Raw genomic sequence first — 23,028 nt, 5'->3', positions numbered from 1 at the left:
AGTCCCGTTTCTTCTCTCTGCACTTCTCCATCAACACTCTCAGAGCAAAGACTGCATCCATTGTTGACCTTCCCTGTCTGAATCCAAACCGACTCTCGTCAATATCCACCGCTTCCTCAGTCTCCTTTCTATCATCCTTTCCCAGTACCTAAACCCCAGTATCTATATCCAGCATCTATTCCCAGTACCTATACCCGGCATCTATACCCAGTATCTATACCCAGTATCTATAACTCAGTACCTAAACCCCAGTACCTATACCCAGTACCTTTACCCAGAATCTATACCCAGTACCTATACCCAGTACATATACCCTAGAATATATATATATCCAGGACTGATACCCAGTACCTGTACCCATTACCTATACCCAGTACCTGTACCCAGTACCTATACCCAGTACCTGTACCCAGTACCTATACCCAGTACCTATACCCAGTACATATACCCTAGAATATATATCCAGTACTGATACCCAGTACCTATACCCAGTATCTATACCCAGTACCTATACCCCTTTACCTGTACCCAGTACCTATACCCCATTACCTGTACCCAGTACCTATACCCAGTACCTATACCCAGTACCTATACCCAGTACCTATACACCATTACCTGTACCCAGTACCTGTACCCAGTACCTATACCCCATTACCTGTACCCAGTACCTATACCCAGTACCTATACCCAGCATCTATACCCAGTACCAATACCCCATTACCTGTACCCAGTACCTATACCCCATTACCTATACCCAGCATCTATACCCAGTACCTATACCCCATTACCTGTACCCAGTACCTATACCCAGTACCTATACCCAGTACCTAAACCCCAGTACTTATACCCAGTACCTATACCCCATTACCTGTACCCAGTACAAAGGGAGTCGGATATGCGACCTTATACTCCACGGGGGGTTTGTATTTTCATTTCCAGGTAGGCGGAGTGCCCTCAATTAGCCCCCCGGCTGTGACAAAACCTCACGTGGACCAATCACAAGGCGGCGACACGACGGAGAACTTCACGTGGTGGCCGAGGGGCGAGTTTGGCACACGAACAAAAAACAATTGCCGAATCGACGCCTTTTTACTTAAAAACCAAAGTTTCAAGTTTAGATTTTTTTTGCTTAGCCAGCTGGTGAGACAACTCCAGGATGAGCCTCATGCCTGCAGTGACCTGGGGCCGTGAATCTGCGAGTAGGGGGCGATGATCGCCGCCGCCGTTGCTGCTGCTGCTGTGTATTATTACCAAGTTACACTACACTGTGTTTAAGTGCGTGCCTATACAGGTCCCCATACGTCGATGGTGATTAACTGTGAGCAGCCAATAGCACGTATTGCGATTGTTGGACCCAAAGACGGCAGGATGTACATACATCATACACAATGTACATTATGTGTGTGGGTTAAATGTGAATAACCCAACCAATAATAGATATCCGTAGTAATTTATATGAATACTTTAACCCCCCCCCCACCCCGCTCTTCGCACCTGATTGGCTCACAAGTGACGTCATCACACCCCCTGTCTATTTAAGACCAAAACAGAAGGAGGATTTCTCCACAACTCTGGCTGTCGCCTGATGATGTTGCCCGTTGTTGTCATTACCGGCGAAACGTCACGGCACTCAAATGGCAAATGTTGTAGTGGGTTTACTCTCCAACACACCGGTGTGCCGAGCTAGTAATTAATTGGCACGTTTTGTTTACATGGCACACCTTACTGATTGGCTGTGTAGGGTGGTGGTGGGTTTACCGTCACATTTATATTTACGCGATTGAACCCAAAAAAGAACCTCTCATGGATAATATTGGTCGTGAAAGCCTGCTACTACGTGTTAAACTTTATAATCCCCAATTTAGTAACTTGCGGCGTCACTTGTCGAATTGGGACCCTGGGTAGTAGGTGCAACATACTCGGCCATGATGATTTCTGCCAAACGCACGAATCAGGCCTCACAATCCCCAATGCCGTATCGAGCGATGTGAAGTGAACGCACGGGGAGAGAGTCGTGTTCGCTGAAACTAGGCCGCTTCATTTCGCAAGCTTCACCTGTTTCAGGGTTACTCGAGTAGTGTGGATTTTTATACACAGGAGGTCGTGGGTTCGATCCCGACCCTGACGCCTGCTGCATAGTTGTAGTTTGCACGTCTCTCTCCCCGTGGTCACGTGGGTTTGTTCTCCCGGTCCTCCGGTTTTCTCTCCACGTTTAGAATCAACATCACGCGTTTAGAGTATTTGGTTGCGATGCATTCCCACGTGATGATGATGATGATGAGCCACTTCGTTGAGCTCTCGTTTGTGTTGACCAGGTCGCTTCTGAAAAAGAGCTACACAGCTCAGTGGAGCCTGACCTGGTACAATGAAATACAAATTATAAGTTTTTATACACAGTAGCGGTTACACGGCGCGTACGAGAGACCATCCATGCAAACAAGACGTCCAAAACGGGGGTGACTGTGGGTGAGTCTGTGTGCCTGAGGGGGTGACTGTGGGTACGTTTGCCTAAGAGGGTGACTGCGTGCGTGCGTGCGTCCGTGCGTAGGAGTCCAATATCCACAATGCGTGTGTGCCAAGTTGATGTTTTATACAGGATACGTCATAATAATAATGAAGATGATAATGATGAAGATAATGTTCAGCGCTTTGGGATGAATGGCTTCCGCACACCCGAGTCGGTCATAGGGGTCGTTTGTCCGCGTTTCACCACTTCTGGTCAGTGCGGTATTGGCGAGTTGAAGTCGGTCAATTCGCCTTGACCCCGGGCATCAATCTCAGGTTGCTGGATTCATAGCACGGTGTGCCAACCACTGTGCCACCGCTCCACGCCCCCATCCCTCGGCAGGATATGAATGTATTTAAACAAGAGGCAGTCAATAAGTTGTGAGAACAGGTCGTGACTTGACGCACGTACAGACCCCACGGTTAACTGTGTACAGCATGGTAACGCAATCGCGCACGTCACCGTTGTGTTTGGGACATAAATAGAGGGGGTCTTGAGAATGAAGCTTACAAATACCGTGCTTCTCACTCTCCATATTCTTGACTGCCCCTTGTACAGAGTAAGGGGTGGCAAAGTATTTTTTCTATTTTTGCTATTTACATATTTATTTGATTTTACAATGTAAGGCCCACTCAGTTGTTTATCCCTTTTTCAGAAGCGACCTGGCCACAAATGATAGCTCAACGAAGTGACCTATCAGGTGGAAATTTATAAAAGCCAAATACTCTGTACTCGTGATGTTCATTCTCAACGTGGAGGGAAAAAACGCGAGGACCCGGATCAAAATCCACGTGGCCATTGGTGGAGAGACGCGCAAACTCCAAATATACAGCAGCAGGTGTCAGGGTCGGGATCGAACACACGACCTCCTGCACACCAGGCGATGGAGATAACATCTCGCCACCGTGGCGCCCAAGGCGCTACCCTGAAATTGCCTGCTCAGACCACTGCTGGTGGAAGGGTCTCTCCGCTACTGGGAGTTCCAGAGAAACGCCTCTCAAGGGTCCTGCTCCCACGCTACCACAGCGGCCAGATGATTTGAAAGAGGTGGGGGAGTTACCCACACTGTACCCCACCGCCTACTGCTGGGTGGGGTGGGCGAGGAAGGGATTTAAGAAACCTGTCGTACACAGTATATACCGTCTCCTACATACTGTTAGTTAGCATGCATACAATTACATGTAGACACATTGTGTATTTGAAACGGCTGTTGCCATGCAGGAATTTTTTACTTTTCAAGATTAAATTCGGCTAGATAAGTTAAGAATGTGAGCGACAAAAAATGTTTGTACAACGATCCCTTCCATATTGCAATCCGCAGCTCACCGATAACTCAGTCACAACGTGCCCACGACGGATCCCGATTGAGCCCCGTGACGATGGTTTTCCCGTTTGTTCTCGAAAAGACAAAAATACTTGTAAACGTCTCCCTGCTCGAGCAGACGAGCAAGATGGCGGGGCCCGTCACCTCAATTGGTGGCCCTGAGCCAGTGGACTAAATTCAACATTTCCATGCCAGGAGGAGGTGGGGGGGGGGGGTCGCATCAGTCTCTCCACGGGACTACCCGTTTGTTGACTTCCCACAAAGCGGTACTCATTTTAATAACCCTGGAAGGATGATGATGATGATGATGATGATGTTGGGCTTCTGACGACCCCCGACCTCGGTGTTTGACCTCGCGAGTCAGTCGCTCTCCACCCGCCGCAGCGCCGTGCAAGTCCAACCGCGTTTCTCAGTCTGACGGACGAAAAAAAATATCGACAGCGGGTGACGCCTCTCCCTTGTACACAGCGGTGACTGGAACAACGTCGACCGACCGCTTGCGGCCGACCGGCTCGGCGCTCTCCCCCATGGGCGACGTCGCCAACAGCAGCTCGCAACAGAACGGCCGTCCACCACCCGCCAACGGTCGTCAGAGCAAAGCTGTCGCGTGTGTCCCCGGGCACCTGGCGAAAGCGGCGGCGTCGTCGCAAACGCCTCACCGCAAGTGAACGCCGTTCGCGCTGCCTCACAACGGGCAACGTGTTTGTCGCAACCGGGTTCCTCGATTGCGCGCCGAATATTTGCCGGCGGGTCGCTGGTAGACCGGAGCAGTAGGTGGGTAGCCACAGCCGTAGCGAGAGATATATATATACTGGATGTGGTGTGCCGGGTGGGGAAATATTTATGGGTCGCCAATCCCCGGACAGATCCGGGCTGAAATTAAGCCCCCAATGGCAGTTTCAAGTTTTTGGAATGGAGGCCCTCTCCGGAGCAGAGAGAGAGAGGGGGCGGGGGGGCGCCAGGTCATGACTGAACGACTCACAGTTGGAGAAGGCATTTCACAACGTGGTGCCTTCAGAACGCCGGGGGGCAGCCGGAGGCAGCCGACGGCTGGTGGTGGTTGATATCCTGGCCCCTTCAGATGTCGGCTTTTGGCGACACCAAAGAAGGCAAGGCAGTAGCTGCTGCCAGTTTATAGACCAATCCACTTTCTCAGTCGAGTTGCAACAACAACAAAAAACAGTGCGACAAATAATAGCGACGATAATTACAATAATAATACAGGCGACGGTAACCTGAGCTTTGCTGTTGTTCCGATAACACCCGGGGCTTCAGTTTCTTGCTGAATATCTTCGGGGTCACTAGTAGACTGGAGTAGCAGGTGGCACGTGGCTGTTAGCGGATGGATGTGGTGTGCCGGGTGTAGAAATCTTGTCCGAGTCGCTGCTAGCCCGGAGCTGTAGGTGGCACGCGATGAGTAGCAGCCAGGCTGCGGCTGAAGCCACGCGCCGGGCTCGTGGCTGACGCCGAGTGGGGGTTTGCGTGCGGGCCGGCGGCATTATTGGCGTCCGGCCCGTCGAGAGAGAAGGCGTTGGGGTTCTGGCGACGTGGAGACGCTGGGGCGGGAGGGCGCTGGGGCCACGGCGTCGCTCGGCCAAAGGGGCCGTGGGGCCGTGGGGGCCGTGAGAGCCGTGGGCGCCGTGCCGGCTACTTGCAGACGAATCGGTCGACGATCTCTGTGCACATCCTGCACTTGACGTAGCAGCACCAGTGGAACTTGCAGTGGCATCGCTCCACCACCGTGGCTGGGGAGGAGGGGAATGCAGCGGGCGTGAGTCGAAACGTCAGACATCGTGCCGGGCGAACGTGTGGTACCGACCCCCGAACGCGCGCCGGAGAGATAATTTGTTGTTGCTGTTGTCGTTATTTGTCCCCAATTTTTATCCCAATTCATGCGATCACCGTTACGTCACCAGATGAAGAATCCGTATGGGAGCGAGATAAGTTTAAGCTTCTGCAGCTAGCCGAGTGGCTTGGCTGAATCGTAGTGGCTGTGTCAGGGTCAATGAGCCAGCACCTTTTGGATCGTGGGCTCGAAGTCGAGTTTCAGCCGCACCATATTTGAACCAAAAATTCACTTTCCCTTATTCCAGAAATGTGCTTACACTCAAATGCGACAGAGTCAGCGAAGGGAAGCTGCAAGGATTTTGTCACCTTTGTAGTGGTCGTATCCTCTGCCGCAGCACATGAGCTCGCAGCCGTCGGTGCCCTCGGACGTGCGGTTGCACTGGCGCGCCACCGTGCCGGCGATGCCGCGCGTCTCGTCGTACGTGCAGTAGTCGGGGCTCGCGTCCAGGTAGACGAGGTCGTCCTGCGTGGGCGGCGTGAAGCGCCCGTTCACGGGCTCCAGCTGCGGAGACGACCGCCCGCCGCCGCCACCGGCGCCACCAGCGGCACCAGCGCCACCGCTCCCTTTGCGGCTCACCAGCCTCATGGCAGCACCTCCGTCGTACTTTTCCTGCAGGCGCCACCGCGGTCGTCGTCGTCGTTATCGTCGTCGTCATCATCGTCGTCATAGCGCGTGACAGGGGAGGAGGAGCCGAGTGGTTATTGAGTTCATCCTGGGGCCCCCGAGCTGCTTGGGACCCTGGCGTGTGTTTGCTCGGTTTGCTTGGGCCTAGCGCCACCACTAGGCTATGGTTTCAGGGGCCCTCCCGGCGAATGCGTTCCGGTGGCGATCGGCTCCATCACAGACGTGACAGTGGGCCATTGTTTTCTATTGGAAGGTGCGTGGCCAGTGTGTAGAGCGAGGCCTACTGCAGGCTGTGCACAAGCGGTGTTCAGCGACGTCATCTCCCTGGGATTATTCCTTTGACACAGATTGATGCACTGCTAGCTGCAGCGTTCCGAATGGCAATTTCTCACAACCAAGGCAAGATGCCTCGTAAAATCCTGGTGATAAGTGTCATGTGCAGCTGATGTGTCATCATTGCTCATGATGTCTCGTTCGTTAGCTACATCCAAAATGCATTCATTAAAGAATAGAAGTGCAGTTCACAAGGGGCATTAATAACTTTCATCCGGGTAATGAGTAGCACGCAATCCCTATAGATTCGTGGGTGGCTCACTATCTCTATAGATTTGTATCTATCCTATAGATAATTATCCAAGTGTAGTGTAATAGCGCCGGCTGGTGGACAGCAGCGGCAACTGTGGTGGACAGACAGCGCACACGCCGGTGAGGGCGTGCACGGGGTGTTGACAGGGCAGAGAAACTAGGGCAAGGGTCACGGAGGACCACATTCGGAGGCCCCTGGAACCTGCTAGCGAGTTCGAGAAGGGAGGCGCGGTCAGGGCGGAGCCAGGCCACGCTGGGGAGCATAAAAGGAGCTGAGAGCGGGGGGGGGGGGGGCGCTCGTGGCTGCCGGATCTAGGAGTGGACTCGTCTCGTCGTGGCTCTCGTCTCGTCGCCGTCGTCGCTGCCGTCTTCGCTAGATGTTGCGCTGCGAAGGAGAGTAGTTGGCTATCTCAGTCAGTGCCGTCAGTGTTTGACGGCTAGGGTTGTGTACAGGCGAGGCTGAGCTACAGTGGAGAGTGTGTGGACGAGACCCTGAAGTTGTTAATGAAGAAATCGTTGACACTACACAAGCAAAAAAAAACTGTGTAAAATTTGCACGATATGGAAAAAAATATCTTGTCAGACGAAGGAAGCGCATGAGGAAACTCATGGCTGTGAACCGAACCGACGGTGGATCGCTCCATCCTCGCCACCCACGACCAATCGCCCATTGTGCACCCGGCAATGTGGCCACTGGTCCAACTGCAGTCCCAAACCCAGTGAGGATGGGTCTCAGTCAGCTCGGGTTTGATTCTATTATTATAAACACACGTCCACACAGTCCGCGTAAAATCGCACGGAGTGACGAGGTTGGCGCGACAGACACTGTGGCGCATGGAATTAACCGAGGCCCCGTGGCCTCACTTCGCCTCTCACCCTCTGCAGTGTCACCGCCTGCACGCTCCCCCCCCACCCTCCCCACCCCCTCTGGGCGGCTGCGCTCACCTTGAGGCGGTCCCCGACTCGACGGAAGTCGGCGAGCTGCAGCCAGCAGGTCTTGAGCGAGCAGGAGCCCGACACGCCGTGGCACTTGCACGCGACGTCCGCTAGACTGTACACCGCCTGCAGCGCCACGCCGTGATCACCACAGCCGTCACCACCAACATCATCACCACCACCACCACCATCATTACCATCATCACCACCAAGATCATTATCACTACCACCGCCATCATCACCACTATCAGCACCAACATCACCATAATTACCACGAACACCACCATCACCACCACCATTGCTATCCCAAAGACCATTATCACTACCACTACCAACATCACCACCATCATCATCACAATCACCACCACCATCATCACTACCGCCATCATCACCACCACCATCATCATCACCACCACCATCATCACCACTTTAATTATCACCACCACCAACAGCATCATCACCATTCCCACCACAATTACCACCACCATCTTCACCACCATAATTACCACCACCATCTTCACCACCATAATTACCACCACCACCACCATCATCACTACCATCACCACCGCCAGCCCCGTTTTTCGCAGTCCTGATCCAGTGGTGGAAATTCCGCATTCCCCGTTGAGATGTTAGGAATTGTCGCCTCTACTGGCAGCAAATGTGAGCTCGTTTACATGTGTAATGCGGGCGTAAACGGCCTCGCGGATATGACGTAACGGGGGGAGGAGTTAGGTCACGTGGGGGAGAAGGGAAAGCTCTTAAGGGCGGGAACCGGAAGAGACGGGGGGAGGGTGTAAGAATGAAGACGGGAGGAGGCCACGCAGGGCAGAGAGTGGAGAGTGGCGTGATCGCCACAGGACGGGACTCGGCACCGTTGGCCAGCGGTGTCCGGGCACGGGGGAGACGGAGAGCAGCGGTGGGGCTGCAGAGAGAGCAGCCGAGAGACTGCATAAGGGCGGAGAGGCTGAGAGGAAAGCCAGCAGCGGAGCTGCATCGGGAGCCAGGAGAAAAGGCTACGTGAGCGTCGGCAGCAGAAGGGCTGCCAAGCGGAAGGTGGAGAAGGCTCTGAGCGAGGGCCGTGTGGGGCATAGTTGTAAGAACCCAAATAAAGGACAACGGAGACAGACACAGTGAAAGAGTCTTTTATTACACTGGTGTCAGAAGTGAAACGGCATGTCAAAACAGCTCAGAATAAAGAATATTCCCGCACCATCGTCTGCTACATCATCCGACGACGACGACCTTCCTCAGGCAGTGGGCCTGCCTGCGATGGAGGAGGAAATCCGAGCGGGAACGAGTACGGGTCCGGGAGTTCAGGATGTCGCCGCGTCGGTGGACCCGTCCGCGCCGGAGGACGCTGACTTACGATGGAGGCAGATGGCGGCGCAGCTGGAGACCTTGAAGACCGTACTGGCGCAACTGTGCGACCTCGTCACGCCAGCGACGGCGTCGGGGAGGCCCGGGGGTGATCGGCAGGCCGCGGCCTTGCCTGCACTGCCAGCGCCATCTGCCACGCGGCACGAAGCCGCCATCTTGCGCCCTCCGCGGCGGGGGGCCGCCATCTTTGACACGTTGCGGTGCGACGCCATCTTGAATATGCCACGCGACGAGTTGCCTGCGGAGGACGGCGCAGCAAGGAGTCGCAGCCGTCACTTCACAACTGTTAAAGAATTCTCCATCGGTGGCAACTGGAGTGATTTCGCCTGCAGATTTTTGGCGGCGGTGCGCTCCGCCAGGTGGACTGACGCAGAGGCCCTGGAAGTTCTGCCAACTCTTCTCGACGACGAGTCGGTGCGATTCTTCCGTTCCATCAAGGCCGAGAAAAAGAAGACACTGAGAGGAGTTTTTGACAAGATGGCGATTGCGTACGAGCCGCCGGATGATGTTCATCGCCGGTTCGTACAATGCCAGCGGGCACCCGAAGAGTCGCCGGTGGCATACAGGGGTGCTGTCTTGGAGTTAGCCATGGCCGCATACCCGGAGACGGAGCCTGACCTACTCGAACCCCTGATTTTGGGCAAGATGCTCGAGCTGTCCAGGGATTTGGGGATCCCTATGCCGGTGTGTTGCCATGAGAAGCTGACATCCCGGGCGGCCGCAAAGTGTCTGGATGCCCAGTTCAATCTACGCCGCTGGAAGCAAGTCACAGCGTGGACAGGGGGGCCCATCGTCGAAGGAGGTGCCGTGGGTTGGGATCCCAAGAAGGCGGTGTACGTTCCTGATGGGGGGGGCCCGCAGGAGCTGACAGCCGCCTCTGCGCAGTGGTCGGCCTGCGGTGGACCGGGGCCGCGATCTGCGCCGCCGACGCGGGAGCGTCGGGATGGGGGGACTGCGGTGCGGCGTAACGACATCGAGTGCTTCCGCTGCGGTCGTAAGGGCCATTACGCCAGGGACTGCTGGGCCCGTATCCCAGGACCGCCCCAGCAGGAGGCCTCGACAGCAGACATGCCGTGGAAGGACCCTCCTGGACAAGTCGGTGCGCACCAGACACCCGGCAAGGCTTGACACCTCATTCATCACCATTGCTGCGCGATCCGGGTGTTATTAATAACGGGAGGCCATCGACTGGGCCATGTCGCTCGGTAACGCAGTGGCGTAAATTGGCACGGCGGGTTGTCGCGGCCGCTACTGGTTCGTCCACTGTACCGGGTTCTATACAGGGGGTTGACGTGCGCATTTTAGTGGACTCCGGGGCGTCCGCGACCATTATATCTGATGTAATTTTCCATCTGTTGGGCATCCCACCAGAGGCCGTGCGTCCGGTTTACGATTCCTGCGTTGCGGCGAAAGGGGGAAGTATGGGCATTGTGGGTCAGGTGGACGCCAATATATCTATCGGGGGAGTGTCGGCCTCGGGAATTGTGTTAATCTCGAGGTCCCTTGCGGTCCCGTGTTTGTTGGGAACTGATTTTATGGCCAAAATGCCCATTCTAATTAGAGTTAATCAAAACTGTATCGAATTACCGGGGGGTCGAAAAATTACATTTCTGCCATCGCCCTGGGGGCGACCTGCTCTGGTCTGCCAGGTGCAGGTGCTGTCCGAGGTATCTGTTGACATTCCACCTGGCTCACAGATGCTTATCCCCTTGCGATATCGGAAACCTGTGCCTGGTCGGGAGGGAGCAACTGGGGTTTTGTTATCGCCGTCCGCTACCATAATGGGCGGATCGGCGCTCGTCGGGGCACAGACTATTATCCGGCCGGACCAGCAGCCATTTTTGTAGGTGCTTAATGGGAGTATGGAAAATGTGTGTGTGCCGGCTGGAACGGTTGTGGCACATGCTACTACGGCGTTTACGGCCCAGGACCATCTGGGCCGCCGGGAGATGGTTGCCGGTGTTTCGGGCCCTGCGGCCCCAGATAATCGCTGGATCGCCGAATTGTGCGGGGAAAATTCTTCCCTTTCCGGGGAACAACGTTCCACGCTTCGCGCGCTATTGTTAAGTTATTCCGATGTGTTTAGCTCCGACGATCTGGACTTGGGACGCACCTCCCTGCTTTCCCATCATATTGACACAGGGGACGCTGCTCCCATTCGGTTGAACTCGCATCGGATGAGCCCGGCGGAGCGAGATCATGTTCGAGGAGCAGTGGATGACATGTTGGCTGCGGACATAATATCTCCATCTAACAGCCCATGGGGCGCGCCTGTAGTCTTGGTTAAAAAGAAAGACGGGATATTGCGATTTTGCGTTGATTTTCAGAAATTAAATAAAGTGTCCGTGGTAGATGCGTACCCCCTGCCACGTATGGACGATTCCCTCGATGCCTTGTCGGGGGTGAAGTTCTTTTCCACGCTGGATCTCTCTTCGGGATTCTGGCAGCTTCCCCTCGATGAGTCCTCGTGGGAAAAGACTGATTTCCGTATGCCGCAGGGGTTATTTCAATTTAATTGTCTTCCGATGGGCTTGAATGCTGCCCCCGCCACATTTCAGAGGTTGATGGAACTGGTATTAACGGGGTTGCAGTGGGAGACATGTCTGATATATTTAGACGATATTATCGTCTTCAGCCGCACATTTGACCAATATTTACTGAGGTTGGAGGCGGTGTTCGCCAGGATGCGCTCCGCCAATCTGAAATTTAAACCTAAGAAATGTCACCTACTGCAACGGTCCATGCGCTATTTGGGACATATAGTCAGTGCGGACGGGGTTGCCACGGATCCGGACAAGACGGCGTGCGTCCGTGACTGGCCAACCCCGGCTACGGTGGGGGATGTGCGTCGTTTTTTGGGGTTTGCCTCATATTATCGTAGGTTTGTTCCCAATTTCGCAACGATCGCGAGGCCTCTGCACCTCCTTACGGGTAAAGGACGGAAATTTGATTGGGGACCACCGGAGGAGGCGGCGTTTAAAGGCCTGCGCGATCGGTTGGCTACGGCGCCGACGTTGGACAAACCAGATTTTGATCACCCCTTCATTCTGGATACGGACGCGAGTGACACGGGCATTGGGGCCGTGTTGTCACAGTCCAAAGGCGGTGTGGAGCGCGTGGTGGCGTACGGTAGTCGGGTTCTGTCCCCCGCCAAAACCCGCTACTGCGTCACTCGCCGGGAACTTTTGGCTATTGTCTATTTTCTCCGCCAATTTCGACCGTATCTCTACGGCCATTCGTTTATTGTGCGCACGGATCATGCGGCTTTGCAATATGCCCTGAAGGTGGACCAACCATCCGGCCAGTTGGCGCGATGGTTGGACACGCTGCAGGAGTTTTCCTTCCAAATTCAACATCGGAAGGGGGTGCGTCACGCGAATGCGGACGCGCTCTCTAGGTTGCCGCAGCGATCCCCTTGCGCGTGCGCGTCGGGGACACATAGGTGTACGCCGATCCAGCAGCCCCCTCGGCCTGTTGCGTTGGCGGTCGAGGTGCCTGAGGCTCCAGTGTGGCCGGGACCGGCCGATGGGATTTTGAACCTTCCACGGGCTGTATGGATTCGTGAACAAATGCTGGACGACTCATTGGGGACCCTGCGGAGTCGGGCTGCGAAGGGGAATGGGGGACCGGGTTCCGGAGGGATGCCGGGAACCGCTCTCCGCGACGGACTGCTGATGTGGAGGGAAGGGTTACAGGAACGCTGGCGTCTTGTTGTACCGGCGTCCTTGCGGTACGAATTGATTAGGACTCTGCATTGCGACACACTGTTACATCTGGGGGTGCAGAAGACCCTATTGACGTTGCAGCGAGATTACTTTTGGCACGGCATGACGACGGATGTCGTCGGGCACGTTCGTGCGTGTCCCGAATGTGCCCGGCAGAAGCCGCCTAAACACCCATATGTGCCGCCAATACAGTCTATTTAGGTGTCTCGGGTTAACGAGTTGGTGGCGTTGGATATTTTGGGACCCTTCCCGCCATCCGCTAAGGGGAATAAATACTTGCTAGTTGGGGTGGAGTACCTCTCCCGCTGGCCGATGGCCTGGCCCTTGCCCGACCAGTCGGCAGCGTCCATTACGGACGCCTTTCTATCCAGGTACGTTATGGACAAGGGGGCACCAGAGAGGCTCCTCACGGATCAGGGCCGAAATTTTTCTTCAAAGTTGTTGGGGGAGGTGTGCACAGCTCTGGGAACTAAAAAGATCCGGACATCTCCCTACCACCCGCAGACGGATGGCATGGTTGAACGGCTGAATCGGACTCTGTCCACCATGCTGTGTCACACGGTTAATGAAAAACAAGCGGATTGGGATTTGCATATCGCTGGGGTACTCTCGGCATACCAGATGACGCCTCATGCGTCTACAGGATATTCGCCGTTTTTTCTTTTGTCCGGTCGTGAAAACGTGCCGCCGATGGATGTGCAGTTGGGAACAGGAGTGAGGGAACCTAATAAGCCTCTTCTTGATTACATTCAGGACACCGTTCGCCACGTCACTGAGGTGCGGGAAGGGGCCCGCATGGCTACGGCCAAAGCCCAGGCCCGGAACGAACGGTGCGCTCGACGCTCAAAGGGGAAGTGCCCCTGGAAGGTGGGGGACATGGCCTGGCTGCATTGCCCACAGGTGCGGCCAGGGACCTCCCCTAAATTACATAAACCATGGCAGGGGCCTGTTCGGCTCATCGAGGTTCCCAACCTGCAGTCCGCACGCGTTCGGTTCGGATCTCGGCGCTGGTACGTCCATACGTCTCGCTTGAAACCATACGTGGCCCCTCGAATGGATGCGTCATCTCCTCATGTTGCCTTGCCGGTGTCTGTTGCTGCCGACGCACCCTTGCCTGTGCCTGTTGACCCTGCAAGAGCGCCTGTCGTGCCTTTTACAGACAAACCGGCCGTGACACCGCAGGAGACAGGGGACTCTGCTCGGGGTGGGCCTACCACGGCTGCGGGGACACCGAGCCCCGCCGCCCTTCCGACCCCGCCACAGACACGATTGCGGGACACCCCGGACTCTGGTCCTTCGGGGAAACGGGACCGTGGCGTTGGCGGGCCTCCAATAGCGACAGGCAGTTTTGAATCTGTCACTCCTAAAACCCCGTCGCGTTCTCGGTCTGCAGGGGGGCCGCCGCTCGTCCGGGACGGGCCGGCGACCCGCACGCGGTCGAAGTCCCTTACTTTTCGTTGATTAATGTTGTCCTTGTTCTTGTTAATATTGTTATATTTATTGTATGCTCCGTTGTCCGTTCATGTCTGATGGTTGGTGGTCGCTCGCATTACTTGTTGTTGTTCAGCCGAGGACGGCTGGAATTTTCTCCACGGGGGAGGGTGGTGTAATGCGGGCGTAAATGGCCTCGTGGATATGACGTAATGGGGGGAGGAGTTAGGTCACGTGGGGGAGAAGGGAAAGCTCTTAAGGGCGGGAACCGGAAGAGACGGGGGGAGGGTGTAAGAATAAAGACGGGAGGAGGCCACGCAGGGCAGAGAGTGGAGAGTGGCGTGATCGCCACAGGACGGGACTCGGCACCGTTGGCCAGCGGTGTCCGGGCACGGGGGAGACGGAGAGCAGCGGTGGGGCTGCAGAGAGAGCAGCCGAGAGACTGCATAAGGGCGGAGAGGCTGAGAGGAAAGCCAGCAGCGGAGCTGCATCGGGAGCCAGGAGAAAGGCTACGTGAGCGTCGGCAGCAGAAGGGCTGCCAAGCGGAAGGTGGAGAAGGCTCTGAGCGAGGGCCGTGTGGGGCAAAGTTATAAGAACCCAAATAAAGGACAACGGAGACAGACACAGTGAAAGAGTCCTTTATTACACATGCAACACGAGCTAAACAAATGTGTGCATATGAGTCGATACATTCGATGCATCGTTAAACCCCCTCCAAAAAGGGCCGGGGGTCTGCGTGTCGGCAGCGAGCCATGCCGCGGTTTGCGTGGCAGGGCGGGGGGTGGGGCATTGTCCCATTGCACCTCCCCAGCCCCACAAGTCGTCACAGCCCTCGCGACCCCCCAGTCAACGTGGAACATTGGGCTAACGCTGGGCTAACGACGTTGGGCCGACGTTTCTAACCACGTGCCAGCGTTGGCCCAACGTTTGCATGTTACTGGGGTTTGGAAGCCGCGGAGCAATTGCACCGCCTGCGCACCTCAACAGCCACGTCACTCATAATCCTGCCACTCACCCACCCACTCACCCACCCACACACTCACCTACCTACACACTCACCCACCCACTCACTCACCTACCTACACCCACCCATTCAGCCACTCATTCATCCAGCTGTAGTGGTGGTGTTGACGCGCGCCGACAGTGATAGATCACGGGGCGGCGCGGGGTGCGTGGTTGTGCGCGCTGACACAAGGTGGGAAATAGGATCGTGGGCAGCGCGCAGTGATTGGTCAACTGGGGTGGGTGCTCTCAGCGACGTCCGCATGAAGGACTATAAAGGGTGACGCGCGGGAGCACTCGGGGAGTTGATAACCAGTTGAAGATCGAAGACGGAGTTGAAGAGGTAGGGCCCTCAGACCCCTAGTCCCGCTGTCCTTGTAAGGGCCGGGACCCTGTGTGGCTCGGAGGCGAGACTGTGGGACCCGTGGTCTGACGTCCATGTGGGACGAGGCTGTGGGACCCAGAGTCGAGACGGACACCCCAGCCGGGTGGGTTCCGAGAAGCTACGGGGCGTAAGAGCCCGTGTGGGTGTAGCCAGGGGAACCCCGTGGGTTAAGGCTGCAGTTAGCCACCCGTGTAATATAAGTTGGTGTTAATAAAGAGTGTGCTACCCGTAAGGTCGTCTCCCGCCAAGTTACTACATTACACAGCCACCAACCCATTCATCCACCCACCCATTCAACCACACACTCACCTACCTACACACACACCCACCCACTCACCCACCCACACACTCACCCACCTACTCACCGACCCACCCACCCATTCACTCACCCACCCACCCACACACTCACCCACTCACCCACCTACTCACCCGCCGGCCGGCTTCGTTGTTGTGCAGATTCATGACGGCGCGCGCGTACTCTGGAGACGATCGTCCGCCACCACCGCCGCCACCGGCTCCTCCTCCACCTCCTCCCCGCTCGCGTTCGCGCGCGTCCACGAACTCCCTGGCGAAGCGGTAGCCGTACTCGGCGTTGTCGCCGCAGCCGCCCCACAGCCAGTCGCGGGGCAGCGCTGCGGGTCGCGCCGCGCGGCTGCAGCCGCACGTGGCCAGGTCGCCCTCGCGGCACGCGCGCGACACAGCGTGCGCAACGCCCGCCGACGACACCGCGAACGCGAAGGCGGCCTCACGCGAACCTGCACCGCCACCACATCAACAACAACAACAACAGCCGGTGACGTCGCCAAGGCGCCTGTGCCAGGCTAAGTGCACTTTGAGGCTCTCGCTGCTGGCAGGTCACAGGACAGACCCAGCAGGTGCCACGGGTTGACGGAGATGACTGGCAGACGCACCACCTGTGCTCCCTACTGTGCCAACTTGCTGCGTCCAATACCACCACCACCACCAAAGAACACCCCTACAGACGTTAACAGACCGGTGGGGGCCCAAGTGGGCATGGTGGGTGACCAGCACCACGGCTGGCAGCCTTTGTCTCCACAGCTGATGTTTTACACACCAGGTACTCATTTGAGGCTGAGTCGACCTAGGGGAGGCCCGGAACCGGTTGAGATGATCGTCACCGGTGATGGCTGTGAGCAAAAATCGAAGTCGTGCCGCTGGGTTCGTAGCAAAGTGTGCTCACTACCACTACACTACCACTACACTACCACTATACTACCACTAACTACCACTACACTACCACTATACTACCGCTAACTACCGCTAACTATCACTACACTACCGCTAACTACCACTACACTACCGCTAACTACCGCTAACTACCACTACACTACCGCTAACTACCACTACACTACCACTACACTACCGCTAACTACCACTACACTACCACTAACTACCACTACACTACCACTAACTACCACTACACTACCACTACACTACCGCTAACTACCACTACACTACCACTACACTACCACTAACTACCACTACACTACCACTAGCTACCACTACACTACCACTACACTACCGCTAACTACCACTACACTACCACTAACTACCACTACACTACCACTAACTACCACTACACTACCACTACACTACCGCTAACTACCACTAACTACCACTAACTATCGCTAACTACCACTAACTACCGCTCTACGCACGCACGTGCCAAGCACACATCGCGAAGCGAGCCTCTTACACACCAAAAAAAAGAGAGAGTTGTAATTGTTTATCGAAGTCAGGTAACCCAAGAGGTTAACACAAATGCAGATTATCCGATACATGCCCTCGCAAACGGCGTGCCTTGGAAATTGTTACCATGTCGCGCAGCACGTGGGAATGGTTTGGCGAGGGAGGGCAGGGAGGGGGTGATCGCTGGCTCCTGCTTCCGAAAGAGGTCCTGCATGTCCCCAGCCAGTGCCGGATTATCCCAGGAGCAAAAGTAGCTGCATATGTAGCTACGGGCCCCGCACTTTCAGGCTATTAATTCCGGTTCAGTGATTCTGCACTTGCTCTATTACTATAGCACTATATTACCTTCGACTTTCATGAACGACTGGGTGTTTAAGGTTAGCAATTTGTATTATTATCTGGCTGCATAGCAAATGAAAAAAAACCACAATTACTTTACTATGCAAGTAAAAAAAATTCTGCTGCAGGTACGTTGTGTTTACGTGACAGGCCTTACTAATTGACCGTTTTCGGGTGGTGGCAGGTTTAACGACACACTCATATTGACGCCATCTAACCCCCCCGCCCCCCGAAAAAAGACCCCCTCCATTACGGTTCCTTAGACCTCCGCTGCGAAAATTTCCCGCAGTGGGGGAAACGGCAGTGATCATGGGACGCCGGACTACAGAAGTTTCATACCGGGACATCCACATTGTCATTGAACCCATTGGGTATATGCATGTGATGTGTGTGTGTGTTCTGTAATTCCCGCTCGCGGCCAACACCGGTGACGATTATCTGAACCGGTCATCGGCCTCCCCTCGGTCGATCTAACCTTCAATGGGTACCTGGTGCGATTGTAAACATCGCCACTGGGGAGACAAAGGCGGCCGGGCGTGGTGCTGGCCACCCACCCCCTCGTGTGCCGTGCCGGCCTTCATAGGTACTCGCTAACAGCACTTGCCCCGACAGTCTGTACAGGCTATACGGGGGATCTTTGTCTTTGTGTATTCTGTATATCCAATATCCCATATGGCTAAATGCTCTCTCTGCGGCACGCAATGTACTCGCTACGGCGGCACCTTTGACGGCGTCCCTCTGACGATCGCAGCCCTGGCAGTGGCTGTCATCTGTTTGCTGTAAAGGGTTGGATGGATGATGAATGGGCTGCAATGCCCAGCTTTCTCCCTTGACCTTGTCCGAACGCGCAAATGTTACGCACTCTCTCTGGTATTCGCTCAATGTCGATTGCTCTGCGGATTCGCAGATGGCAGTGAGGTGGTGGTGTGGGGAGCGGTGGCGCAATGGTCAGCGCGCTGCGCTACGAACCCGGCGAACCGAGTTTGGTTCCCGCTCATTACCAATAACCGTGGCGAATATTTGAAACGGTCCTAAGCCTTCCCTAGGTCGACTTGGTCTGAAATCTGTAGCTGGTGCGGTATTTAGTAAACATTGCCACTGGGGAGACAAAGGCGGACGGGCGTAGTGCCGGCCGGCCACCCCCTCGTGTGCCGTGCCAGGCTTCATAGGTTGCTCGCTAACAGCACTTGCCCCAACAGTCGGCTAAGGCTGTACGGGGGATCTTTGTCTTTAGTGGTGGTAGCCAAGCCATCAGCTCTCTCCGTGACACGTTTCGTTTTTCTCTGCCCTCCAGGTCAGGTCACGCACTCTCAGAAAGTGTGGACATTTGTGTTTGTTTATAAGAGGTTGAGGGTATATTGCTCATGGTTATACCGACTACTTTGGGGTTCTGGACTTGTACGCAGAATAACAAAAACATTTTACAATACAGTACTGTTCTGTATTTCCAATAGATGGAGTGAGTTGGGGTTTACTTAAGGACTTCCATATTTCCATTTTGACCTCTGGGTGTATACATGTGTCTATGGATATAGGTGCGTGTGCTGTACAATATGGCTCAGAGATTGATACTGCCACCACTTCTAGGATGTGGAAGAGTAGACCAAAATACCCTTGATGGGGTCTCTCCACAGCTGCCTCGAGCGGAGGCCGTTCCGCCGGCAGTGGCGTGAAAAGGCCATTGCAGGGCCGCGCCTTTAGTATCGATCGCAACCGGGTGGTGGCGCGGTCGATGTAGCGCTGGGCTGTGCACACCGAGGTGCAATGCCTGGCCATGGCTGACGTGAGTGGTGGGCCATATCCGAGCTCATCCTGGGCACCCCCCCCCCTGCCACCCGACTTTCGCCAACCCTACGCTGACCGGTATGGTGAAGTAGGGTCAAACAATCAAACAACCCCCACAACCGATACGGCGCGGGAGGGAATCATCCAGCAGTGGATTTATAAAGCTGTAAATTAATATGTTTTTATCACCGTGTGTCCTTAAAGTGGTATGGTCATGCGTAACTTATGTTGCGGCAAGGTGCTGTGACGTATAATAATCATGTGATGGTTTAGCCGTAACGTTTAATATTCTATACTCGTTGGTTCTTTCGGTAAAGTCACGTAGGTAGAAAGAAAAAAATATATACATCACAATTATTGTGATGTATATACCTACCTGACTTTACCGAAAGAACCAAAGAGTATAGATTCCTGCAGTCACGAAAGCTTCAAATTAAGGTTTAATATTCTGATCGTGCGTGATGTTTACTTTTTTCACATTGACTTCTTGTATCGTCCTTGTGGTCCGGGTCTCTCTTCAAAAGGGGACTCAAAAATGAATTTGCATCATCGTCACCATCAGCCGCGATCAATCCACTGCCTGGACTCGAACCGATTCCATCGTCGGCTCCATCTCCCCCCCCCCCCGGCGGTCATCCCCTCCGTCACGTTCCGTCCTTGGGCTGCCGTGCCGTCTGTATTCCTCACCATCGTCCCTTCCGCCCAAGCCACTCAATCTTTGTTTTCCCTTTGAAGCAGCAGTCCCAACGACGTCTTTAAACGAGCGTGTGCTCTCTAAATCGCGTCTATCCCCTTTCTGCCTCCCAATGTAATCCCGTGCGTGTGCCTCTCTCCACGCTTCAGCTGTTGCTCCACCTTCTTGCCCGTGTTTCCTGATCCATCGGGGAATACAAGGGAGTGCATGGAGGTGTAATTGTTCCTCCTCGAACTAATTGCAATGTCACCTCCCAAAATCTCTCCCACCTTCATTATATATCTACACACCCAGGTTTGAATCCTGACCATGATACAACCTCAAGTTCACTGGCATATGATAACATTAACTGGGAGTGGGCCTTCCCTAGATCACCTCAGCCTTAAATTAATGGCCTTGTATCACAGTGTGATCGTGAACATAAGCAGTGGGTTGAGCAGACACGTGCGTGTGTGTGTGAGAGTGTGTCTGTGTGTGTGTGCGTGTGTATGGTGTGTCTGTGTGTGTGAGTGTGTGCGTGTGTGTGTGTGCATGTGAGTGTGTGTGGTGTGTGTGTGGTGTGTGTGTGTGAGTGTGTGTGTGCGTGTGAGTGTGTGTGGTGTGTGTGGTGTGTGTGTGTGGTGTGTGTGTGAGTGTGTGTGTGCGTGTGAGTGTGTGTGGTGTGTGTGGTGTGTGTGGTGTGTGTGGGGTGTGTGTGTCTGTGTGTGTGTGAGTGTGTGTCTGTGTGTGTGTGGTGAGTGTGTGTCTGGTGTGTGTGTGCATGCGAGTGTGAGTGTGTGTGGTGTGTGTAGTGTGTGTGTCTGTGTGTGTGAGTGTGTGTGGTGTGTGCGTGTGCATAATGCCAGTCACTGGCCACTCCCACCGCAACTTTAATAGGTGCTCGCTAACAGCAGCATTGTCTCCCCTCCTATTTAAAGATCTGGATTTTGTTTAACTGTAACAGTTCGTACAAAACAGAGTTTGTAATATAGTCCATTAATTGTTATGTGGTAGTTAATGCAACATGTGCGATTAACTACGCAATTATCTCTGTCAATCCCAATCAGACTTGCGAGAACTTCCGGAAATGTTTTGATATTTTTTGGGGGGTTGTTATTTTTTTTTAAATGTACATTACACACAGCGTGCTCGTGTTTAATGCCTTCCACGTGCGCGCCGCATTCGCCAAGAAGCAGAAGCGGCGGCGGGCACGGTATGACTTTCGAAACAAGGTGGAAAAACACGAATATGCATGGAATATTGTAACGCTTTGAAAAAGTAGCGTGGTGCTTGGCACTTTATATACATATATTTTTTTTATGAATGCAGGTTATTACCTGCCGCGACATATGGATCAGAGACACGGGCATTAACGCATGAGAACGGACATCTGTAAAAAAAGGAGCTTTATAGCTCATCGGATTCTTCCAGTATAAATATTCTGATTCTGCAAAGTTATTGGGGTTTTTTTGGACTGTTTGCACTGCTTTGAAGAAAATGAAAAAAACTGAACAACAACAACAAAATGCACAAAGAAGAAAGCACAAAGAGAGGGACACTTGCGATTATACTGAGACCCAGCAAGACAACGCACATGCATTAGAGAGCATACACAGGCGAAGGACATGCATTTGACTGTCAAGAAAAGTGTCTCTCTCTCCGAGACAACACACCCAGAGCCTGGCCTCGGTGTTTCCGACACGGCCACGATGGCCCACCTGGCCACCCACCTCCCCACAGCCCCGTCCCTGACTGACCGCCCTGGGGCCCACCTGGCCACCCACCTCCCCACGGCCCCCCCCCCCACCCCGCCTGACTGACCGCCCTGGGGCCCACTTAGCCAGCTGGCTGCTGGGTGGAGCGAGCGGATCGCAATGGCAAGGTTGTGAGTTCAAATCCGGGTTTTGGAGGGTGGAGGTGACTCAGCCAATCATGCTTCGGGGGTCGATACAATGAGCAACCCCTTTGTAAGGAAGGCAAAAGTAGTTATCCTGTGGATCGACGATTCCCTGCCTAAGGAATGTGGAATTTCAACCACTCGCTAGGGGCTAGGGTTGCCACCTCATCCCCCAGACCCCACCAGGACGCGTTTCTCAGTCCACAGACTGACATAACGTCCCACACGAGACTGTCCGGTGCCCACATCTCGATACGCATCAATTCCTGCCACCCGAACACATTCGACGCCCAACACCCGGAGCGTCCGGGTCAAACCAGGTCAGCTGACAGCCCTACCCGGGAGCGGTCAACACGAGGTGATCCCCCCTCCCTCCCTCCCTCCGCCTCACTGCGTGCATGAGCATGAGACGCTCCGTGTGACTGGGACGCGTACCTGACTGAGCCACGGGTCCAAAGACCGAGTCGGCGCCGAGAGCGGTGCAGTTCCATCGCCGAGATCGGAACTGGTGCTGGCATTCTCTGAGGGCGAGGCGGGCACCCTCGCCGATGTGCGCCACGTGGTCCTGGTACAGGTGGCAGAGCTTGCGCTGCCCGGGGGACAGGCCGGGCGCCGAGGCGCACAGCGGCTGCGCACCGATCATCGGAGACTCGGAGCGGTCAGGGGCCCTCAGGGCCAGCGACCTGCGGCACGAGGAGACGGGGGGGGGGGGGTTAACGAGGTGAGGGAGGAGGAGGGAGGGGGAGTTTGAGGGTGGGTGTAGCCGTTGTTGTGATGGTGATCAGCAACATCATAAGCGGCAGTATCAGCAGCATCACCAGCGTGGCCATCATTATCGACATCGACAGCAGTAGCAACTGACTTAATGATCATCATGATT

The 23,028-nt window shown here is 54.8% G+C and overlaps 1 protein-coding gene across 2 annotated transcripts; it reads right to left on the bottom strand.

Moving 5' to 3' along the window:
• Positions 1-5,477: 5,477 nt before the first annotated feature.
• LOC144732914 (protein Wnt-5b-like) lies at positions 5,478-22,791 on the bottom strand. 2 transcript variants are annotated; one of them, XM_078614580.1, is made up of 7 exons: positions 22,584-22,791; positions 16,257-16,499; positions 16,174-16,223; positions 7,834-7,950; positions 6,232-6,288; positions 5,985-6,180; positions 5,478-5,575 (listed from the first exon to the last, which is right to left on the bottom strand). In XM_078614580.1, the coding sequence occupies exons 1-7, from the start codon at positions 22,789-22,791 to the stop codon at positions 5,478-5,480; spliced, it is 969 nt and encodes a 322-aa protein (XP_078470706.1). The 2 variants fall into 2 exon arrangements, with proteins under 2 accessions (XP_078470706.1, XP_078470705.1); XM_078614579.1 differs by having other exon boundaries at positions 5,985-6,288.
• Positions 22,792-23,028: the final 237 nt, after the last annotated feature.

The sequence above is a fragment of the Lampetra planeri genome, chromosome 44, assembly GCF_965212315.1.
Source record: "Lampetra planeri chromosome 44, kcLamPlan1.2.h2, whole genome shotgun sequence".
Taxonomy (NCBI): Eukaryota; Metazoa; Chordata; class Hyperoartia; order Petromyzontiformes; family Petromyzontidae; genus Lampetra; species Lampetra planeri.
The sequence above is the reverse complement of the archived record's forward strand: the minus strand, read 5'-3'. Positions and strand labels throughout refer to the sequence as shown.